The sequence below is a fragment of the Leptinotarsa decemlineata genome, unplaced genomic scaffold, assembly GCF_025532065.1.
Source record: "Leptinotarsa decemlineata unplaced genomic scaffold, Ldec_3_MD MMD2_tig00000591_RagTag_RagTag, whole genome shotgun sequence".
NCBI classification, from domain to species: Eukaryota; Metazoa; Arthropoda; class Insecta; order Coleoptera; family Chrysomelidae; genus Leptinotarsa; species Leptinotarsa decemlineata.
Window position 1 is genome coordinate 518599 of NW_027412552.1, and position 22141 is coordinate 540739.

A 22141-nucleotide genomic window follows, 5' to 3' on the forward strand; every position below is an offset into this window, starting at 1 on the left:
ACACTGGAAAAAATCTGCGTTATTATCAAACTTGTTATTACTATTAGTACTTGTCCAAGGACGCCACATGTTAATCAGATAACAAAAATATTAGGTAATTATAACTGCACCAATATCGAATTTCAACACTCGAATCGCGATCAGATCCTGAACTGAACACGACGGCGATAACCATCTCCGCAATTCTCGATTTCTATTCGTCACCATAACATGACGGTTCATTTTCATGTATTGGTTTTTTTGGCCTTTGAGAGTGCCGCCAACTTTAAGTGTGCTGTCAACTTCAAGTTTACTTCGACTATACTTAGCTATGTTAGGTTGAAAACTTTTCAGGCCACCCTTGTTTGTCTATGTAACTTTCATTCTGTGTCACATTTGTATCACGTTTTTATTACACGTGAAGATCATTGTATGGAGTGTGTCAAAGATATGAAAAATGATCGTTGTCAGGAAAAAAAATATCGTTTTTACTGCATTATTGTCAAATTAACTTACCTTTTGCATACTTGATGCTATGTAGTAAAGAATGCCACTGATGTAAGACTTGGGCTAAATGGTCTAAGCCGCCGTGGTGAAAATGTAATATTTTATATTGCGATTCTCTAGACGCAACAACCAGTTGGCCGCATGTGCAGCTATTGTCATTGAAGAACAATCTCAGTGATCTGAAATAATTGTCTATCAGTTATTTTTCAAATTAATATCTATTTCAGTATCTATCAGAAGAAAAACATAGAACGCATAAGCTGAAATGAAAGAAGCACAACTCATGAAACGCTGTAGCGCCAGGTGGCAATTAAGGCGCTCAACTCATTTCAAGACTTCTCAAGACTGGTGGAAGCGCCCTCAAGGAGCTAAGTAACCAAATTAGGGTCACTCTAGCTTGGGTACCCGGTCATGAGTGTCACAAGGCAATAATCGAACCAGAACCCTTCTGCGGGGTAGTGAAAGCATGTATGAAGCTGAATCGATAGATTGATGGAATAAACTCCCAGGAATGAGGCAGGCGAAAGAGTTATAAAGAAACCATCGCTCAAATTCACGGAAGACCTGCTAAACCATTATCAGGTCTTCCGCAGGTCTTGTAAGGGTAGTGGTGGATCTACTAACAGGGCACAGCCGGCTCAGGAACCATATGAGCAACATGGGTCTGACAGAAAAAACCCAATGCAGGTTCTGTCAAGAAGAGGAAGAACCCGCACTGCATGTGTTCTGTGAATGCGAAGCGATAGCAGGGCTGAGACACGCAAGATGCGGGGAAGAGAAACCAGAGACTGCCAGCTATATGAAAGGGTCAGTGTCAAGGCTATGGAGTCTCATCAAAGAGATCAAGCTAGACAATGAGCTCTAAGAACCAAGGAGATCACAATTGATCTGAAAAGATCGCAGCAGTGAATCAGGCCATGGGCTAGCTCCCCTACAATCTAATCTGAGGCACCGTAGTACCTTGAGTGGTTTGATTTGAAAGAAGATACCGGATATAACTTCAATATACAGTCCATATGCGGTCCATATTTATGGAATAAATTCATTTTTAGCGTTGTTATGTACTATGTGAAAAAAACTTGAAACAGGTCGATTTTTATTCTTAAATTGACAACTTACAGTATGAAAATATTATCCCCCTCCAGCACCCCTTCTGAATTATAAGCACCCCCTCAAAAATTTTAAACAGCAAAGGGGGTCGTGTGGCACCTTTGTTCAGCATATAAAGTTTTTTAAGTTTGGTGAGAAAATTGATTTTTAGGATGTAAAATTTTGATAATGTCTCTAGGAATCACAAAACTTTACGTAGAATGAAGATAATAATATGAATGAAGATAATAATTCCACATAATGTTTAGAATGTATTTTTCAATGTACTTTACAATCAAATCAAATGTTCAAAATGACCACCATTAACTTCTTGACAATAACCGAGGAGATTTTGGAATTCTCGTACAACATTTTGTATGACCTCGGGGGTTATTTTCTTCTTCCGTTATTCTAACTTTTAAATCAGCAATATTATTTGGTCTATTAAAATCTACTTTAGATTTTAAATAACCCCATAAAAGGAATTGAGAGGAGTCAAATCGGGGGATCTAGCCAGCCATTCGATCGTTCCACGTCTTCCAATCCACCCATTGGGAAAAACCTCGTTTAAATAATTTCTAACTGTACGTGCAAAATGCGGTGGAGCTCCGTCTTGTTGGTAGTAAATAGTTCGATATATCTCATTTGGAAAATGTATTTGTAATGTAGGCACTAAAAAGTTAATCAAAAAATCTAGATAAACCTCACCATTAACAGCGCCCTCAAAAAAATAAGGGCCAATAATTTTATTGTTAATGATTCCAGTCCAAATGTTAACTTTTTTAGGATATTGAGTGTGAGTCGCACACATCCAGTGAGAATTTTCTCTGCTCCAATATCTACAGTTCTATCGCTTCATCAAAAAACACTATTTTGCTTATGAACTGCAAATCTGCGTTCATTCTGTCCATCATCAATCCACAGAATTCTTGCCTTCTATCAGGATCATCTTCATTCAACTCCTGAACCAACTGAACTTTGTAAGGGTGGTATTTTTCTTTATGCAAAACTCTCAAAATAGATGATTTACTTACATCATTGTCGGCGGCAAGTTCTCGAGTTGTTTTATGCGGATTTTCCTCAATCTCTAGAAGTACATCTAACTTTTTTTCATCAGTAAATTGAACTATAAATTGTCAATTTAGGAATAAAAATCGACTTGTTTCAGGTTTTTTTCACATAGTACATAATAACGCTAAAAATTAATCTATATTCCATACATACGGACCGCACTGTATACAAAACTAATAATGTAAAATCTTAAAACTGCGTTAAAAACTTTGAAACATTTTTTTTCACACGAGCTTATACAGCAGGTCCCATTTATCAAATAGTAGAAATAATCTTTGACAACTTTTATCAAAACTGTTAGATTTAGAATGTATGTTTTTATCATTCTCTCTATATGATTGATTTTTTATTTAGTTCATGTGACAATATTTTTATTTGAGTCAAGTTTGTTAATGAGATTTTGATTAGAGTTGTCAAATAAATAGAATTAAAAAACGTCAGTAAGACTTGATTTGATAATAAAATTATATCCATCTCATATTTAAAAAAAAAACTGAATCTGAACAGCATCAAGGATTCTTCTGTACATGGACTGTTCAAATAATAAGGTGAATTTTCAAATTTCGCGGGCTACGTATATTCTATTAGTGATTTTTAATTTTTTAAGTTAGTACACTCGTCTCGAACTTATATTTACAGTTGCTGTTCAGTTTGTTGGTGAGAGGCATAGAAGTTAGAAGTGTTTCACGTGTTTCGCGATTTTCTGCTTTCTAAAAAAATGCATCAAAGAATTTGCATCAAATTTTGTGTAAATAATAGAATTAAGTGGTCAAAATCATTCGAAATATTGACAGTGGCATACTGTGATTGTACCCTGAGTCCGAAAAATGTTTAGAAGTCGTACAAGTTTTTCACGGTATAACTGATTTCGTATCTGGTTAAGACGAATAATATGCTGATTGAATTTTATAGGTATTGTTCATTCGTCTGGTATTCTTGTTTTCATTTTCATTGTCTGTTGAATATCAACTTGATATGTAAACATATAGAAAACATAAACGATAGACTAACAAATGTATTAGTTCAAAGAATTCAAGTACTTTGTTTAATTCTTCACCTTTTCACATTTCAAACGTTACAATCTCAATATGAACAAAATTTATTTTAAAAAATGGAAATCAGTGAATCAACAGTCAAAAAACTCACGAACTCACTGGCGTGACTAATTAAAGAAAGGATGTTCATAGTTTGATTGTTTGAACGACTCACAAACCATTCAATTCTATTGAAAATTAGCATATATGAATACATTTCCAAAGGTGATATGCAAAAACAGATCATATGTTGATGTTCATTCACTTATTTTGACTTTCGAATATTTATTTTCCTATATCCTTGTAAATATTTCAAATGATCCATTCCATTTAGAATTTTTACGTGTGAAATTATATTAAGACGAATGTATCGAAGGATTTGACGGTACCACTGACATCGGATTAGTTACGAAAAGCGGTCGGAAATTGATATTGTGTTTAGTTTATTCGCTGTTGTTATTATTGTTTATAGTTTCAGTAATTGGTTATAAGTAATTTACCACACAATATTCTATAATCTTAAATTTCGTTTTTATATAAGCGCACGCCAATTGTAAAAGAACGAAATTGGCTCTGCACTTCGTTTCGAGGTCACCGAGAACTTTGCGAGTTTATAAATGAAAGTAGTGGGAGTGGACTTACTATTTGATTTTTACAACGGTTTAACTATATCACTACATAGTATAAAACAGTCTCTTCCCACTGTCTGTTCCCAAACCTACACAACGAATTTTGATGTGGATTTTTTATTAGATGAAGAGATTCAAGGGGAAGGTTTGAATGTATATATTATGAATAATATAGTAGAGAAACACTGAAAATTTTAGTGTGTTTGTGTAAGAGCAACTGAGACAACCACACCGTCTGCGCATGCGTATATATTTCATATTAAAACATATGGGCTTGAAATAGCAAACCAAACTGAAAAGTGGAAAAGAAATGATAGTTTGAAAAACTAGAAAACATGCTCTAATAGCAACCCTAAAAAATGATTCGAAACTGATTTAAGAGTGTGTTCAACATCGATAATAAGCCCTATGTCTGTCAACCCCAGCAAAACTGTGATAATCCCCTTCACCAGGAGGAGATAGGCTTGTCTGGCTATCAGTGGTGTCATCAGTACCACAGATCCTTCTAGATCTACTTCCTCTCCACGTTTTTCTGGAGAGAGGCTAGATGGACTGCATAGAGACTTGGGTACACTGCCAATTGCAATGCAGATTGCAACAGATTGTTGGTTTACACTGGAAGTCACCTAGAAATGACCTCTGACTTTATGCCTCCAACTGATTCCGGTGCGGGTATTTTCAGTCGCAGACCCAGGACAGAGATATCAACCTGCCTAGGAACCTATCCGACTATATTTCAAGCGAAAATTTACGCTATAGAATTGTGTGAGGAGGTATTGAAATAATCCAACCTCATACACAAGTCAATAAAATATTCTCGAACAGTCAAGCGGCGTTGGAAGCTCTTAACTCCTACCGAGCAACGTCTAAATTGGTAGCAAATTGCCAAAAACCACTCCCCTCGATAGGAAGACTTAACAAATTGTCTCTGGTCTGGATTCCTGGCCATACTGGCCTGTAAGGCAATGAGGCTGCTGACTCCCTTACAAAGGAGGGTGCTGCAAGCAGCTTCATGGACCATAACCTGTCTTTGGCATTGCTTTAGGCTTTGCCAAACAAAGATTGAACACCTGGATGGCAGGAAGATTTATGGACTCCTAGCAGAATCTTCCAGGATTGGCTCACTCCAAGGTTTTCATTCACCCTTCGAAACTTGATACCAAACAGTTGTTGGACTACAGTAGGTATGAACTACGTTGTCTAACAGGCCTTCTTACAGGTCACTGTCATTTGAATCGTCATTTGCAGAGACTCGGACTGTCGGAAGACAGTGTGTGTCGCCTCTGTTTGGAAAATGATGAAACAGCAGAGCATATACTTTGTGCCTGCCCCGCTCGGGACCGAATCAGGTTTTTAGAGTTCGGCAGAGCCGTACTCTCACCATCTGACCTGAAAGACCACTCACTAATCGGCTTCGATAAGAAGCTCAGTTTATTTGGTCGAGCGTGAATAGGTGTGAGCCACAGTAAACTCTTGCGGGTTGTGGTAGAGGGTCGAACAGACCCACTCACTTTGGACTCAACCTAACCTAACCTATGGCTTGATGTAACTCGTGACTTTCAATATGTCTGAAATCAAAATAAATCTATTCACAAAAAAAATTATTTTGTTTTGAAAAAGCGTAGGGTACTAAATATCCATTGTTATAAACACTTGGTAAAGAGCTGTTTGTCAGTTCGGAGCCATAAAAAAAATATAATTTGAAGCATCCCTCGCTTTTTTACAACATTTTTTTTATAAATAGATTCGTTCTGATTTCAGACTAATTAAAAGCCATAAGTCACTTCAAGCCATAGACCTTATTATCGATGTTGAACAGAATCTTTAATAAGTTTCGAATTGTTTTTCATTTTGTGTTACTATTAAAGAGTTTTTTCAGTTTTTCAAACTATTATTTATTGCGCTTACATTTCAAACGCTGGCTAAACCCTACGAGATAGATCAAAAAATGTACTACAATATTGTTTACAAAAAAGTCCGCGATGGTATGTATATGTCTATTTCTAAGTGATCAACCACAATTGCCATTTTTTATCCTAGAAAAATAATGACTTTTTTACAAAGCGATTTTAAGCAATACAGCATTGATCCTCATCCATATAAGTACCTCAAATACATTACGCCTTCAATATAGATCAATATGGCCCTTTACAGCATGTAATTCAAACGAATATTTTCCACGATATTACAGATTCAAAATGCAGCGGTTGCAGCGCTACCGGGCGAGGGGCCGGCGGTGCGTTCCTGTAAATATGAATAGCGCTTCGCCCTATAGCACTTTATGGTACAGCATTGCACCCGTGCGGAGCCGAGGCGGCTCACTAGTTTTCTTTAATCATTTATTTTCTACAGTTTTCGAAATTATCAAGTCTACTAACAGAACTAGTAGAGGAGCATTTCAAAGCAAAGAGAAGTAAATAAGGATTTAGTCACCTCATCTGGCTCAAATCGACATTGAACCTCCTACATTTATGTACCTGCTTCGCATGTAAGATCGGGGAATTTGTAGCACTCTCTGGAAATGATAAATTGTGCTGTTGCATCAGGTACTCTGGTGTAGTGACCCAGTTCATCTGGCTGTCGGCTGACGTTACAGATTCAGACCTGAAAAAATTTCATAACTCACATATCCTTCATTTATGTTTTCCATTCAATATTCATGTTGAGACCGGCAATTATTTCTCTCTTTCAATTTTTCTCACAGCTCGATTCCAGAGAGAAGTCATACTCTTAGAAAATATTGAAAATTCAAGACCATACCTCTTTAGTAAATCATCACAGCCGATTCTGTGACACCAGCCAATGAGAGCGTAGCAATTTGTCACATGACCAGTTTGTTCGGTTGGTTACGCTATCGGCGCCACGCTAACCTACCCTAACCTAACCTAATATCACCGATAGCATAACCAACCGAACAAACTGGTCATGTGACAAATTGCTACGCTCTCATTGGCTGGTGTCACAGAATCGGCTTTGGTGATCTACTCTCTTTGGGAAAATAGTTCAATCATATTCAGTTACAATATGGTTTCATTAACGAAGGTCTTATGTAGTTGGATAATTTCATTGGACAAAATAAGTTTTAAACTCCGCTCCGTCAGAAAAAACAATTAAACGTTGGCTTGCAGAACGCAGTGGACATACAAATAGGGCAGTAACACCAGAAGACATTTTTTTAAATCCACAAAATCGTTTTAAACGATCAAAAAGTGAAGTTGCGTTAGTTAGCTGATATTGTAAAGATATCAAATGAACGTGTTGGCTTTATATTGCCTGAGCATTTGACTATAATAAAGCTCTGTTCAAAGTGGGTGCCGCGCGAGCTCACTGTTGACCAAAAGCAAGAACGTCTTAATGATTCTGAGCAGTGTTTGGCCATGTTTAAACAAAACAAACCGGAATTTTTGCATCGATATGTGACAATGGATAAAACATGGGTTCATCACTTTACTCTGGGATCAAAACAATCAGCATATGAGTGGAGAGCAGCTGGTGAAGCTCGTCTGAAGCGCCGGAAAGCACAACAATCGACTGGAAAGGTTATGACCTCGGTATTTTAAGATGTGCGTAGTGTAATATTAATCAACTATCTGGAGAAGGATGATATCATCAACAGAGAATATAATATAGTGTTTGAAGGTCGAAATTGCAGAGAAACGACTACATATGACAAAATTTTGTTTCATCAAGACAACGCACCGTGTCGATCAAAATAATGACAAAACTACATGAATTGCACTTCGAATTGCTCCCACATCCACCGTATTCGCCAGATTCGGCTCCCAGGCACTATTGGCTGTTCGCAGACCTCAAAAAAGTGTTCACCGTTAAAAAATTTTGCTCGAATGAAGAGGTTATTGCTGAATCGGACGCCTATTTTGAGGCAAAAGTTGAATCGTTCTACAAAACTGGTATTGAAAAGTTAAAGCGGCGCAGGAATGATTGTGCGACTCTTGATGGAGATTACGTCGATGAATAAAGACAATTTTGAACAAAAAAAACATTTTTTTCCTAGGCCCGGGACTTTTCAGCCTAGGTGTATATGGTTCGGAAAGTCAAAAAATATAGGAAACATAGTAGCATTCCGGAGGAAAAAAAAGGGATTTTTGCAGGAGAACTGGACCAACAACCACCGTCGGAGAAAAACAACTGGTATGGCTGGAATTCGATGTGTTAACACACACTGGAAAGAGTTTGGTACACCTCTCTGACTTGAAGCTCAGCTTGTTTGTAGACAAGAAAATCTCTCACTTGGATCAAGTTCGCCATGCTCAAAAAGCCTACGTAGATATCTGCAATTGCACTATAGTTAAACTATTTAGAACAGCTCTCATCTAACTCAAGTCACTGAAAACAGGTCGGGTTCTACCACAAATTACGTTGTCACTGACCCCGGATTCTACTGACACTCAGTAGGGAATGTTCCTCCTGACGAAAATCAAGTAGTTTTCATGAAAGAGTTCTAAAACAACGCATTTCAAAATTATCATTTCAATCTTTCTCTTTAAAAATTTTATTTAAATACTTAAAAAAGAGGAATGAAATAATGCATTCAACATTTAAAGGGATTCGTTTCTATTCCACCATTTGGCAACATCGTTTATAGCTAATAAAGGACAATGAATCTGTTACCTGTATGAGACAAACAAAGATGACATATTTCAGAGGCGTGCTGTTCTGTTTACTTATGTTCCGAGTTCCGTGACATTCTGTGACATACGACATTTTGTGCACCGAACCTATCTTCCTCTATATAAATAAATAACAAAACAACTGTTGTTTATGTGGCTCGTGGAGGTGGTATTGAACTATAATTTATATTTTGCCTAAATTGTTGATTTATAAAGATAATTTTCCTTTTTTAAAGTAGAATATCAAGGTACGTATTTCTCACTCGCTTGATTTGCGGAACTCGCCTTCGGATAGTGCCAACAAACTTCTGAGCTGGTGAGAAATATGTCGTTTTTTTCACTTGTTGTACAATATACTATTTTCCGTTAACCAGCTGAACGTGAAAAGACAAGTAAATGAGCAGGAGGTACAATGAGGAAGATGATCATGCAAATAACCTCACCTCGAAAAGTCAAAGTGCTCTGTTGGATCCTTAACGCTATCGGGAGTTTGGATTATCTCAATCTCCGGACTAGATATATCCACACTAATGCTAATTCCATGCTTCTCGCTCTCGTCGGAGCTCATAGACTCAGACAGCCTATCTTTCTCGTCATAGTTCAGGAAAGGGTTCGTGTTCCTCAGCTCACCGCTTTGTCTTCTCTCCACGTAATCGTTGGAATCATTGGAAGTCAAACTCTCCACGCTTGATCTCTTGCAGCTCCGTCTCAGGGGACTATCAACTATGAGACTCGTGTTTTTCGCGATGGTCGAGTTTGGGATCCAAGTCAGGAATAAAGTGGGTCTTCTCGACTCGTTGTACTGGTCAACGAATACTTTGGTGGTGATCGTCAGGTAGCCCGGGTGGTGGAGAATGTCAGTGTCGTGCCGAGCAGCGGCTGGTGGATGCACGCAGACGTTGTTTTTACAAAACAGTATCTCGTTGTCATCGTAGTGGAAGTATTTGGTGTCTTCCTCCGGACCCAGGATGTAGGTGGAGGCTCTGCGTATCATGTCTCTCAGCGGCATTTTTGCAGATCTTCTACAAGCTGAAAGGAAAAATTTGGAAGTGAACACCTTATTTTTCGACACGTATTTTGTTTATTGTGTAATACACAGAATAAACTTCCCATCAGCGATTACAAACATATACAGGGTGTAACTAAATAAGTGTTAAGCATTTGAGGAGGTGATTCCTCATCCAAAAAAAGATAGGATCTTTCATATAAAGAAATTTCATTGGAGCATCCCTTGTTAAGATACAGTCCCTTGAAGGGAGTACATAAAATTTGTATAATAATTTTTTTCACAAGCACTGAAAAAGTTGCAATATTGAAATTAACCTGACGTTTTGTATTACCAAAAAGACACTTAGCCAGAAATGTATTTGGTTTACCCCATGGTTGTAAGGGATGGAAAACGCAACCCCCAAAATGTATTTCCAATGTAACGTTTCGTCTTATTATTTGTTCACCATTTAATTCCGATAGCCTGTTTCATTCTAAACAAAAAATGTCTCTTGGGTTTTTTGCCCAAAATGAACCAGTTCGTAGCAAAAAATTATTTTAGGAACAACTACAGAGATACATCGTCATAAATGCGAAAATACGAAACTAACTTTTGAGAAAGAAAGTTTTTGGCTTTCTACTACTCCATCTTGATACAAAAAAAAAGGTTGAGGGAATCTCCAAAAAAATATATAACCCCTTCAATTCACGAAACTAATCTATCTAGTAGATCGCTATTAGCGATAGTGACAATTAAATTGGTATGACGCTGTCAGTTTGTGAATTTTCGAAATTGAATTAATACTAATTGTGTGTTGTTATTTTGTTCTTAATTTGTTACTTTAATAATTCTCTTGTTATTAAAATGGCATACACAAATGAGGAAATGGCTGATATGCATTACGTTTACGGTCTGTCGCAAGGGAATGGGTTAGAAGCTTCTAGAAGATATGCTGAAATGTATCCTCAACGGCAGCATCCTTCACATAGAATATTTGCTCGACTTCATCAACGATTACGAGAAAATGGTTCATTCGACAAAAGAACGCAGGATTGTGGTCGCCATCGAGAAGTACGAACACCACAGCTTGAGGAAGCAGTACTTAATTTGATTGAAGAACAACCTACTACCAGTACTAGAAAGATTGCTTTCCAGCTAAATGTTGATCATATGACGGTATTTCGAATTTTAAAGGAACAACTTTTATACCCTTACTATCTGCAACGAGTACAGGCACTGTTACCGCGAGACTTTCCGAACCGTCTTGAATTTCATAATTGGGTGCTGGAAATGATTAGAAGAAATTGTGACTTTCTGAAGACGATAGAATTCACAGACGAATGTATTTTTTCTCGGGACAAGATTATTAATTTTCTTAATTACCACCTATGGGCTGATGAAAACCCTAACGCTATTGTCGAAACTAACCATCAAGAACAGTTTTCTTTTAACGTGTGACTCGGAGTTATTGGGGATGATTCAATTGGGCCTCATTTTCTACCTCCTCGATTAAATGGTGAGGCATACGTTCAATATTCAAGAGAAGTGCATCCAGTACTGCTGGAGAAAGTTCTTTTGGGCGTCAGAAGGAATCTGTTTTTTATGCATGATGGGGCTTCTGCCCATTTTAGTCAAGTAGCACGTCAGCATTTAACTGAAACATATGCAAATCAGTGGATAGGTCGAGGAGGACCACAGAACTGGCCCGCTCGATCCCTGGATTTCAATCCTTCCGATTTCTCTATTTGGGGCCATTTACAGCATTTGGTTTATCGTACTCCTGTTCGCGATGTTGAGGACTTAAGAAACCGCATCATCGATACGTACAAGGTAATCAGAGAGACTCCAGGAATATTTGAGCGGATACATGACTCAATGCGCCGTCGTCTAGACGCATACGTAATGTCTGAAGGTAGACATATGGAACATTTACTATGATTTCTATATGTGTGTTTTTTTATTAATAAATTAGTTTTGTTTATTACCCTTAAATCGTTTAATGCGGGTACTGACTACAAAATAACAATAAATCCAGTTCGCATTTATGACTATGTATCTCTGTAGTGGTTCGTAAAATAATTTTTTGCTGCAAACTGGTTTATTTTGGGTAAAAAACCCAAGAAACATTTTTTGTTTAGAATAAAAGAGGCAATCGGAAATAAATTTTTAAATGGTAAACAAATGATAAGACAGAAAGTTACATTGGAAATAAATTTTGGGGGTTGCGTTTTCCACCCCTCACAACCATGGGTTAAATCAAATACATTTCTGGCTAAGTGTCTTTTTGGTAGTTCAAATCGTCAGGTTAATTTCAATATTGTATTTTTTTCAGTGCTTGTGAAAAAAATTGTTATACAAATTTCATGTACCCCCTTTAAGGGGCTGTATCCCAACAAGGGATGCTCCAATAAAGTTTCTTTATATGAAAGATTCTATCTTTTTTTCGATAGGAAATCACCTCCTTAAATTTTTTACACTTATTCAGTTACACCCTGTATATTTTGTAGTAGACATCGCCATGAAAGAGTTATACAATGTGATGTTGTTTGTGCATGTTACACATTTGTGAAATACTGTTTGGAACCTTTGGTGTAGTAATGAATATTACTGGAGTTTTTTTCCCAACACCAAATCGTTTTTTTTACACCTCGACACGTGTTTCGATCACCAAGTGATCATCTTCAAGAGGAAGATAAAACTAATAAATACTCAAAACTGAAGCTACTTATACTAATCAGGTACATCATACAGGTAGGTAATCAGTAATACCACCCATACAAGTGTACCACTCTAAATTAATTTTACAATTGGCCTTTCTATTATTTACAATATGTCCTTATGTATGTTTAAATGTTACAGCTATATATAGAACAATTTTCAGCTATATAAAATTAGTTTCACAATATTGCCTATCTAAATATATTTATGTAAATGTAAATATATTGTAGATGGGATATTTAGATACTATACTTGTTTCCTTATAACAGTCAGTTTTTTCGGCGCATGTTTGGCAATACAGTCGATCATCAACGGTTAAAAATTCCATTTTCAGATGATTTAACAATAAGCTTTGCACGGACTGGTTATTAGTCATATTAGGAAAAGCTAGATGAAGTTCCAGAAATTCACATAAGTTTTCGCTACCTCTTGAACATTTACTACAAAGTAAACAAGTGAGGATTTTTCCAGCAGAAGATTTACAAACACAAGACGAGATAGACTGTACGGAATCATTTAATCCAGAGCGGTCAGGAGTATTGATTCTGCTATTGTTTTGCCCACGAAGAGTATTCGAAAAGAACCCCAAGAACTCAGAACAATCCCCTTGTTGTCCTAACGAGTATCTAGTGGACTTCAAAGACTCCAGGAAATCGGTTGGAGGGAAAGATGATACATTCTTACGAACCTGTAGCTGCAGGAACAGGCGTTTGAGTTTGGTGAATAAGTAGGAAACATTCTCGTTCTCGTTCATCATTAAAACCCCGTTCTTGTAATTTTTCATCATGATAAACACTTGTAAAATGCTATTCATGTAGCAAGTGTTTACTACGAATTGTCAAAAATTAAGGGTCTTTCAGCAGGGGCTTCTGAACTTTGACAATTGATAACGGCCATCTTGTTGAAGCTACATCTATCAAATCAGTTGTCATTTATTCAATCTGTTTTGCCAAATCACCATAGACAGATATAGCATTCAACAACGCCTGCAAAATGGGTTTCAGTGATGTATTCATCAAACATAGAAAAAAGTGGCCCCATATTGGATCCCTGGGGAGCTCCTGACTCTGCGAGGAATTTATCTGAAATGACAGCTCTGAACATCACATAATGCTGATGTCCATCGAGATATAATGCGTATAGTTTAATGTTTTTTCGAAATTCCGAAGATGAATAACTTTTCAATTAAGACGTCTTGGTTTACCTTATCGAAAGTTTTATTGAAATCTGTATATATTACGTCTACTTTGCTACAGTTATCAAAATGTGTCCTATAATTTGCGTGAAACTTATTGAATTTGTAACGGTAGATCTTTTGTAATATATGATAGGTATATACAAGTTTACCACGAATTTCTGATTGGTTCGGCCGTTACTTGATAAAGGTCCACAGTAATTTCATGAACTACAAATTACGATTTTATCGTCACAAACATTATTTTCAAAAATATATCACATGTTTCGCTAACACAGTAGCTTTTTCGTAATGAATGACATGCTGAAAGTTAATTGTATTATATAAGGTATTCAAAAAACACTTTATTGGGAGATTTTCACTAAACAATTTTACAAAAATGTAACACGTGTTTCACCATACAATGGCTTCTTCGAGTGTGCCTTCACTAACTACATATTCAATGCTTTTTTTTGACCCTTGGGAGCTATTCTTCTGGACGTAATTTTGTACGTCTATATATTGCCTGCCTCCTGTGATTCAGTGCCTCACATTCGCATAAGATGTGTTGAGCTGTTTCTATCCCTTCGTTGCATAATCTGCAGCTGAGGTCTCCGTTGTACAGCCCCATTTTATTCAGGTGTCCTCTAAGCGGACAATGACCTGTTGGTAACCCTGTAATTATTCTGAGCCGATCCCAAAGTAGTTCTTCGGTTCTTTTCTCAGACGGTTTCCTAATGAAGGTTCTACTGTGTTTGTTGCCAGGTACTACTTTTGTCCAGTACTCTGTGTGCTTCTTATTGGTCCATGTCCTAATCTGGTTTCGTACCAATGATTTTGGTACCCCCAGAGCTGGTTCAAGACCTACATATGAAGTTGATGATCCGCGTCTAGCGCATTCATCAGTTTTATTATTACCTATGATTCCTGAATGCCCTGGCACCCAGTACAAAGTTAATTTGTTCCTGTTTGCAAGTTCATTCAGTTCTTCATTCGCTCCCGTTCCATGTTTGGTCTTCGATCCATCTGTATACCAGATGTTTTTTCCAAACATGTTTTCGAGATGATTAATGGTCTTTCACTCTTCACGGATTATGATTTTGGCCGTGAAGTTTGTGGTGAAGGTGTACTTCGGTGTCATATGGTCCGTGCACTTATTCAATAGGTGCTCCTCCGCATGTTCCGAAATTTTTGTTCGGTCCGATCTTTTGTAGTTCAGTGAGTTTTCCAGTCTGAATTGGCCCATCCTGGCCTCCCCCATTATCACAAAGTGTAAAAGAGGGAGATTCAGGAGTGTCTCCAATGCAGCTATTGGGGTAGTTCTCATTGCTCCCGTCATTCCCAAACGTGCAAATTTTTGCACCTTGCCTAGTTTGTTGATAGCGGTCGCCTGCTTCATCTTCGCCACCAGACCAGAGATGCGTATGTTATCATGGGTTTAACCACCATCATGAATAGCCAATATTCAATGCTGAATATACTATATTTTACAATTTGAAATACCTACATTTCAAGTACATGATTTCTACCTAAGTAAGATTAAATTACCTGTGCTTATGTCCCATTTTCCACATTTGAAAAAATATTTAGTAACGGGGAGTTATTCAATTCTGATTGATCATTCAGTAAATTACCCGTGTTCCTGAATCTATTTATTTCTAAACATTCTAGAAGATTGAGTTTCAAACTCTTCTCTTCTAAATTTAACACATGGTATTCATGATTGAACTCATGTCCTTCTACTATTGGCCAATATACAGTTTTGGGCAAGAGCCACAAATCAGCTAATATTGTTATAGTATTATATATCCTAATTTTCATATACCCCACGTAATCATAGGTGAGAGATACCTACTTAGGTACTTCTTCGATCATGATTGCCTCAAGCATCTACCCAACTTGTATATACCTGAAGTACATCTTCAAATTATGATTACCTAGAGCATATCATATCAATTCTACATCAATAATACAATGTCGGTTTCTAATAATTAAGCTAATAAATAATTGAATTTTAAACCTTCATTTTCTATGAGTAAAGAAATTATTTTCTTTCAAAAAGTGATTTGAATATGTTGAACTTGTTTTCTGATTTGCATAGCTCATATGGTGTTCTTGGATGCGATTCCTGAATGTTCTGCCAGTTTGACCAATATATACGTAAGAACACGTTTCACACTTTAATTTATATACTCCTGATTTCTCAAATTTGAGTGTTTGTCTTTATTTTTAACTGAGTTTTCCAACGCTTTACTGTTCTATATGCAATTTTATTATCTTGTTTATTAAAAAATGGAGCCACTTTTTCTGTTGTTTGTCCAAAATACGTTGAATTTTAATGATTTCAATTATCTGACTTATCAGGAGGAAAAACCTTTTGGCAGAACATTTAGGAATCGCATCCATCTTTGAAAGTATAATAATTACTACTCAAAATAACAGAAACACCTCTACTTAGTAGAGGCAAAAAAACCATTCAATTAATTAGACATTATTTCAAAAAAGATCCGATGCCATTTTGTCATCCTCCAGTAAAATATTCAAAAAATTTCACTTACTTTGTTCTTTTCAACATATCTCCTATTTAGGTTATTCCTCTTTTCGAGTAATTTTTGATGAAATAGCAAGTTCGGTGTTACGCGGTCGCTGTAAACAATTTTATAATACGTAATATTCGCAGGAGTTTAATATCGAGGAGCCATTATGCAGAGACGATAAAGCTTTATCATACTAACGACAGGAGTGACCGAAATACTATTGTGTTATCTTCGTATGAAATTTTAATAGCTGACTCAAAAGAATGAGGTCGTTAGTCCATTATGTATTATCTACAATAAGAACGAAAGTATTACATGCATATACATACGAAATGAATGTTGATGAAAAATTCGACCGGAAAAAAAATTGGCAAAAAGACTTTTGAGTTAATAATAAAAGAACAATTTTTTTTTCATGAACGATTTGATCTCCAAAAAAATACATCACGAGATGTTTCGCTAACACAGTATCTTCTTCGTAGTGAATTAGGTACGTGCTGAAAGTTCATTCTTACTCTGATATTTATATACTCGACGTAATCACAATTGAGACTACCCACATAGGAACTCGCTCGATCAAATTACCTAAACTTTCATATACCTGAGGTACACCTTCAATTATGATTACCTAAAGCATGATATAATATGCTTCAATATTTTTCTCATTAGTCAGTGGGCTATGCTTGAAGACAGGCAGTAAATAAATCTAAAAAAATGAACTTTAAACGTTTACCTACACAGTAGGTTGAATGGACTGACACCTATCAGAAAACAACTACTCCCCTGGCTAATACCATGAAGGGCGTTGGATTATATCCGACAGGCGTCAGTGCAGGAATCTTCATAAAAAATTTTCTGCATATGCAATTGGCAATACAAGTGAAAGAGTCGACTTTCAATTTTGGAACGGGCACACTTGCAGACCGGTTTCGGGCTCCTTAGCCACTCAGTCAGTGCAAGATAGTCAGGATTACCAAAACCTTTAGATGTTCATCTAATAAAATCATTGAAAAAAAAACAAAAGCAATGAGATTCCTACAACTGAAATCATAAGGAAGAAATTGAATACTTCCGGCCATAACGTGAGCTGCTATGACAAAATTCTTCAGAATTGGATAAAGAAACTAGGATTTAGATGCAAAATAATAAATAAACGTCAAGCAGTTATGGAAAGCAAAAGAATAGTGGAAATGCGTAACAAATACTTAGAAAAAATAACTAAATATAGACAAGAACAACGGCATATTTTCTATTTGGACGAAACTTGGTATGACACTCACGACACAGTTACGATGGTGGACTGATGGTTCGAGAATGTATACGCCTTACATGTTTGCAAACAAAGAATCGCGACTAATCATTGTGCATTGCGGAGGGAGTAAAGGATCGGTTACGAATTCTTTGGAATTATGTGAAAAAAAACTTGAGGACTGCAATGATGACTTTCATAATATTTTCGAGGAATGGTTTGAAAACACATTGATCCCAAATTTGAATGCGATGCCATTTGACATGTAAAGAACAACAATCATAGGTATACGTCAATGCGTCACTGTGATTGGTGTCATCATGTGAATTGTGAAATGGATCCACCCCGGTTGTATCCCGCTCCCTTCCAAAAATCTATTCCAATGAAAAAATAGCTTGTGGCAACACAACCGTAGGCTCACCTGGAATCCGCACATTATGTACGTTTAATCAAAGATCGAGGGTCGGATAGCTAGTCTGTGCCACAGTATTTCTGTATACAGTAGTTTCACTCAGCGTCGGTCCCTTTGATGTCGGTGTCCAGGAGTTTCATTTTTTATAATGATGACGTATTTGACACTAATGACATTTCTCCCTACTACAATCTCAACCAAAGCGTGTATACACTGCTCAACATAACAACTATTCATATAAACTGCTCAAAAAAAAAACAGTCTATGAAAACCATGTTGGGCACCTGAGAAAATTGTACAAATGATAATTTTGCATTTGTGTAATATTGAAGTAACCCAGATCATTTGGGCAATGATGAACTAAGTTTCAAGTAGATTTTAAAAATTCATGGAATCGGCAGATGTTCATATTCGAATGTGACAAAATATATTTTCATTTCAACAAGAAAAAAGACAAGATAAAGAACGTGTTTTGTTATTCATGAACCATGGTACGAATCCATGCGAAATTTCTTTGTAGTGATTTTTGGGGCCAAATATAGCATATTCATTTATTGATTGGAGAATTCAAGATGGCGGACGAGTTTGCCGATTCGATTATATTAAGGACCAATTATTAAAAATATTCCTAATCGAATTCATCACTCAAGATTAAGGAATTTGTAGAGCCTATTCTTTCTGAATTATGTAGTTACTATTCAGGACTTTAAGAAGTAAAAAATTAATTAAGTATGTAGTGTTCAATCATACAAAAATAATTTTTTTGTATGTATGTACTAACTATAAATGTATGTGAGAGTTTTCGGAGTCGGAAGTTATGAATTATTTACACTGTAAAATAATAGGTTGTTTTGCTGCTTCCTGCTTTTATCCAAGTAAAAATTGATAATAAAATCACTGACAAGTCCAAATGCATTTTGACTATACCATTATATATGTTTTCCGACAGAAAGCAACTACTTCTTTAGCTAATAACTCGACATATATTGACAAATGTTGATATTTGAATCTATACAAGTCTAGATGTCTAATCAACCCCGAAAAGTTGCTGCGTAGATTAAAAACAGTTATTCTAAATGAAACATGTCCTATTAGTCAGCAACTTCTTATATAATGTAAATTTGACTATCAAAAATACCTTACGACTGTTAACCTTTCGGAATCCAAGTCGCCTCAGACATAATTGCAAAGATTCTCACTTTGAAGAAACAACTTTGCAAGAGCTCTCTAGGACAAATAGTGGGACTTCGCCTGATTCGAACAAGGAACCAACTGCGAACCGTTTTGAAGTGTTCCTCATCAGTGCAGACCATGCTATCACGGTTGTATACACACAGGGACTCGTTATTCCTCCTAGAGAGCTCTTGCACAGTACCATGGTTCATGAATAACAAAACTCGTTCTTCATCTTGTCTTTTTTCTTGTTGAAATTAAAGTATATTTTGTCACATCCGATCCCATGAATTTTTAAAATCTACTTGAAACATAGTTCATCATTGTCGAAATGATCTGGGTTACTTGAATATTACACAAATGCAAAATTATCATTTGTACAATTTTCTTAGGTGCCCAACATGGTTTTCATCGACTGTATTTTTTTGAGCAGTTTACATGAATATTTGTTATGTTGAGCAGTGTTTAAACGCTTTGATTGCATGCCTGTCTTAAACTCGTCGTTTGCGCAGACCTAAGACATCGACGCGTGGGTCTGCGCGTAGGAAAATTCAAACCACAAATCAGCCTTTATGAAATTACTGTAAACAAAATACTGTGTCTGTGCCCTCTGATCAACAGAAAATCACAAATGATACAACACGATCATGTATACTTCAGGCGTCTGGGGACAAGCGGCTCCGTCTAACACCTGTATCCTGGAGAGATTACAAAATAAGTGGATACGGATGAGTGTGAATGCTTAGTGGTTCATGCAGAATAAAGTCATCCGTAGAGATTTGCAGCTGCCTTTCATTCAGCAGTCCATTCAGTGCTGCAGACAACCCCTCTCGATATAGAAGGCCCCGAAACTCTGTCGAATGAGGCCCGTTAACAAATGAACAACTTTCTCATCCATCCCACCCCAGCCAGGTAGGGGTACCCCATGAAGGGCGGTACTGATGTCTGAGGACTTCATACCTCCAATATCCCCTCAGTCATGAACTCATTTGTCCTTCTTCGACAAAAATCAGCTGAAAGGTTAAGAGAGCTAGGCTCCAACCTGATTGAACTGAGGATGAGCTTGGTCGAACGGTGGGTATAGGCAGCGCACGCCAAGATAGCTCTCTGGGACTAAGAATTTTTCCGACTTACTCGATAGTTATCGTTATATTATAACCAAAAGTACACAAAACCTTTGTTAATTGTAACCTTCATGTTATTCTGATGTATAAGCTGTATTTATGTAAAGTTTCATCTAAATCCGTTCAGTCGTTTAGGCATGAAACAGCCACAATCATACATACATACATACACATTTATATTAGTGAAGATGTGTAAAATTTCGAAATCGTTAAAGATATGACATTCTTCTGAAAGATGATTTGAATATGTTGAACATGTTTTCTCATTTACATGGTTCATATTATGTTCCTGGATACGATTCCTGAATATTCTGCCAGTTTGACCAATATATACCTCAGGACACGTTCCACACTTCAATTTATACAGGGTGTCCCTGGACTTCCTCTTTTCCTCTCGGGAATGTATAGATGTGGTCAAAATATCACCAGTACTTCATATAACTTTTTTTCCTAAAAGTCTTCGTAACCAAGTTACGGGCCCTCGAAGTTACAAAATGAAAAATGTTTTTCTTTGATAACTTTTCAAGTGAATATTCAGAATCATCCAAATTTTGGTAATTGACTAAACAAATGAATTCCGTCGATGAGCTTTCATGCAGGAGTCAGTTGTTTTGCTACAAAGTCAGGAACGGACTACCCCCGATGGTCCACACCCCAAAACTTTGAAATGACAGATATTTTTCAATTATTTTCAACAAAATAAGGTTACTTGGACAATTTTATGAATAAAAGTACTCGTGTGGAAAGTCGATCGGAGCAACGAGTCTTGATAAAAATGTAGTTCTACTCGACGACATCAAACCCGCTCGTCCACCATTATTTGAAATGAATAATTATCAAAGCAGAAATAATAATGATAACGTTAATTCAACAACATTTATAACAGGAATAATACAAAGTATGCTAAAATGAAGTCGTATACAAAAAGTACAGTACCTATATGGAAGTTTAAGTCACAATTGTGATAGCAGATATTTTTTCAAAAAAAATATCAAGTTCTGTAGATTCGTGGTGTTTTTAAACTAACAAGCTACTCTACTATGAAATATCGAATTCATTCCATATTTTGTATGTACATAATACGTGTGGAATAATCACGTTTCGTGTTGATCAGTTATCTGAATCTCATGAAACTCAACATTCGAATGTTTCAAATTCTTCTTCACAGCTAAACTGTTGAGGAGTTTCACTGATAATTATAATTTTATGGGAGAAATTCTTTAACACGAATCTAAATTTAGCTGAAAAAACGCACATCGGAAAAAATATTTACTATACTAATAAAAAGCAAACGAATGAACTACAAAAACGGCTGCACATGATCAGGTGAAAAATATCCAGGGAATAATTATGTTCCATTTCTTTCACATATGTTGACAAAAAAACCTTTTAGAAAGTTTTGATAAAAAATGAGAAACTGGAATGCGATTTTGTTTTGTTGAGTGGTGCGTTGTCATATGACTATCATTGTATTGTCAATATTCTATAGGATATTTTGAATTTTTTTGATATGGCCGAACAGTTTACATTCAATGAATATGCAGATATGCATGTATTTTATGGACGAGCATTTTGTAATGCTGCAGAAGCTCGTCGTCTATATTCCGAGCATTTTCCCAATCGAACGGTACCGTCAAGAGAAACATTCGAGCGTGTCGATCGCAGCTTGAGGGAGACAGGTATGTAATAATTGATAATTAATTTGAGCACGTTGTTTTATTTCGATATTATTGTAGGTACAGTTTTGCCAAAACGAGGTGGTGAGGGCGCTCCTAGGACTGTACGTACCGTTGTATTGGAGGAAAATATTTTGGAAGCCGTCGCTG

At 36.5% G+C, this 22141-nt stretch overlaps 1 protein-coding gene across 2 annotated transcripts in view; it reads right to left on the bottom strand.

Annotated features, from left to right (window-relative positions):
• Positions 1-22141, bottom strand: part of TBC1D16 (TBC1 domain family member 16) — a 43747-nt gene that overhangs the window by 14117 nt on the left and 7489 nt on the right. Inside the window, exons 1-4 of one of the 2 annotated variants that reach the window (XM_074174487.1) lie at positions 16379-16565; positions 9384-9969; positions 6743-6913; positions 496-665 (exon numbers count right to left, since the gene is read on the bottom strand). In XM_074174487.1, coding sequence (XP_074030588.1) covers positions 496-665; positions 6743-6913; positions 9384-9949 — 907 coding nt within the window. In that variant the 5' untranslated portion in view covers positions 9950-9969; positions 16379-16565. Of the gene's footprint in view, positions 1-495; positions 666-6742; positions 6914-9383; positions 9970-16378; positions 16566-22141 lie in introns of those variants that run through there. The other variant, XM_074174485.1, reaches the window with a different exon arrangement.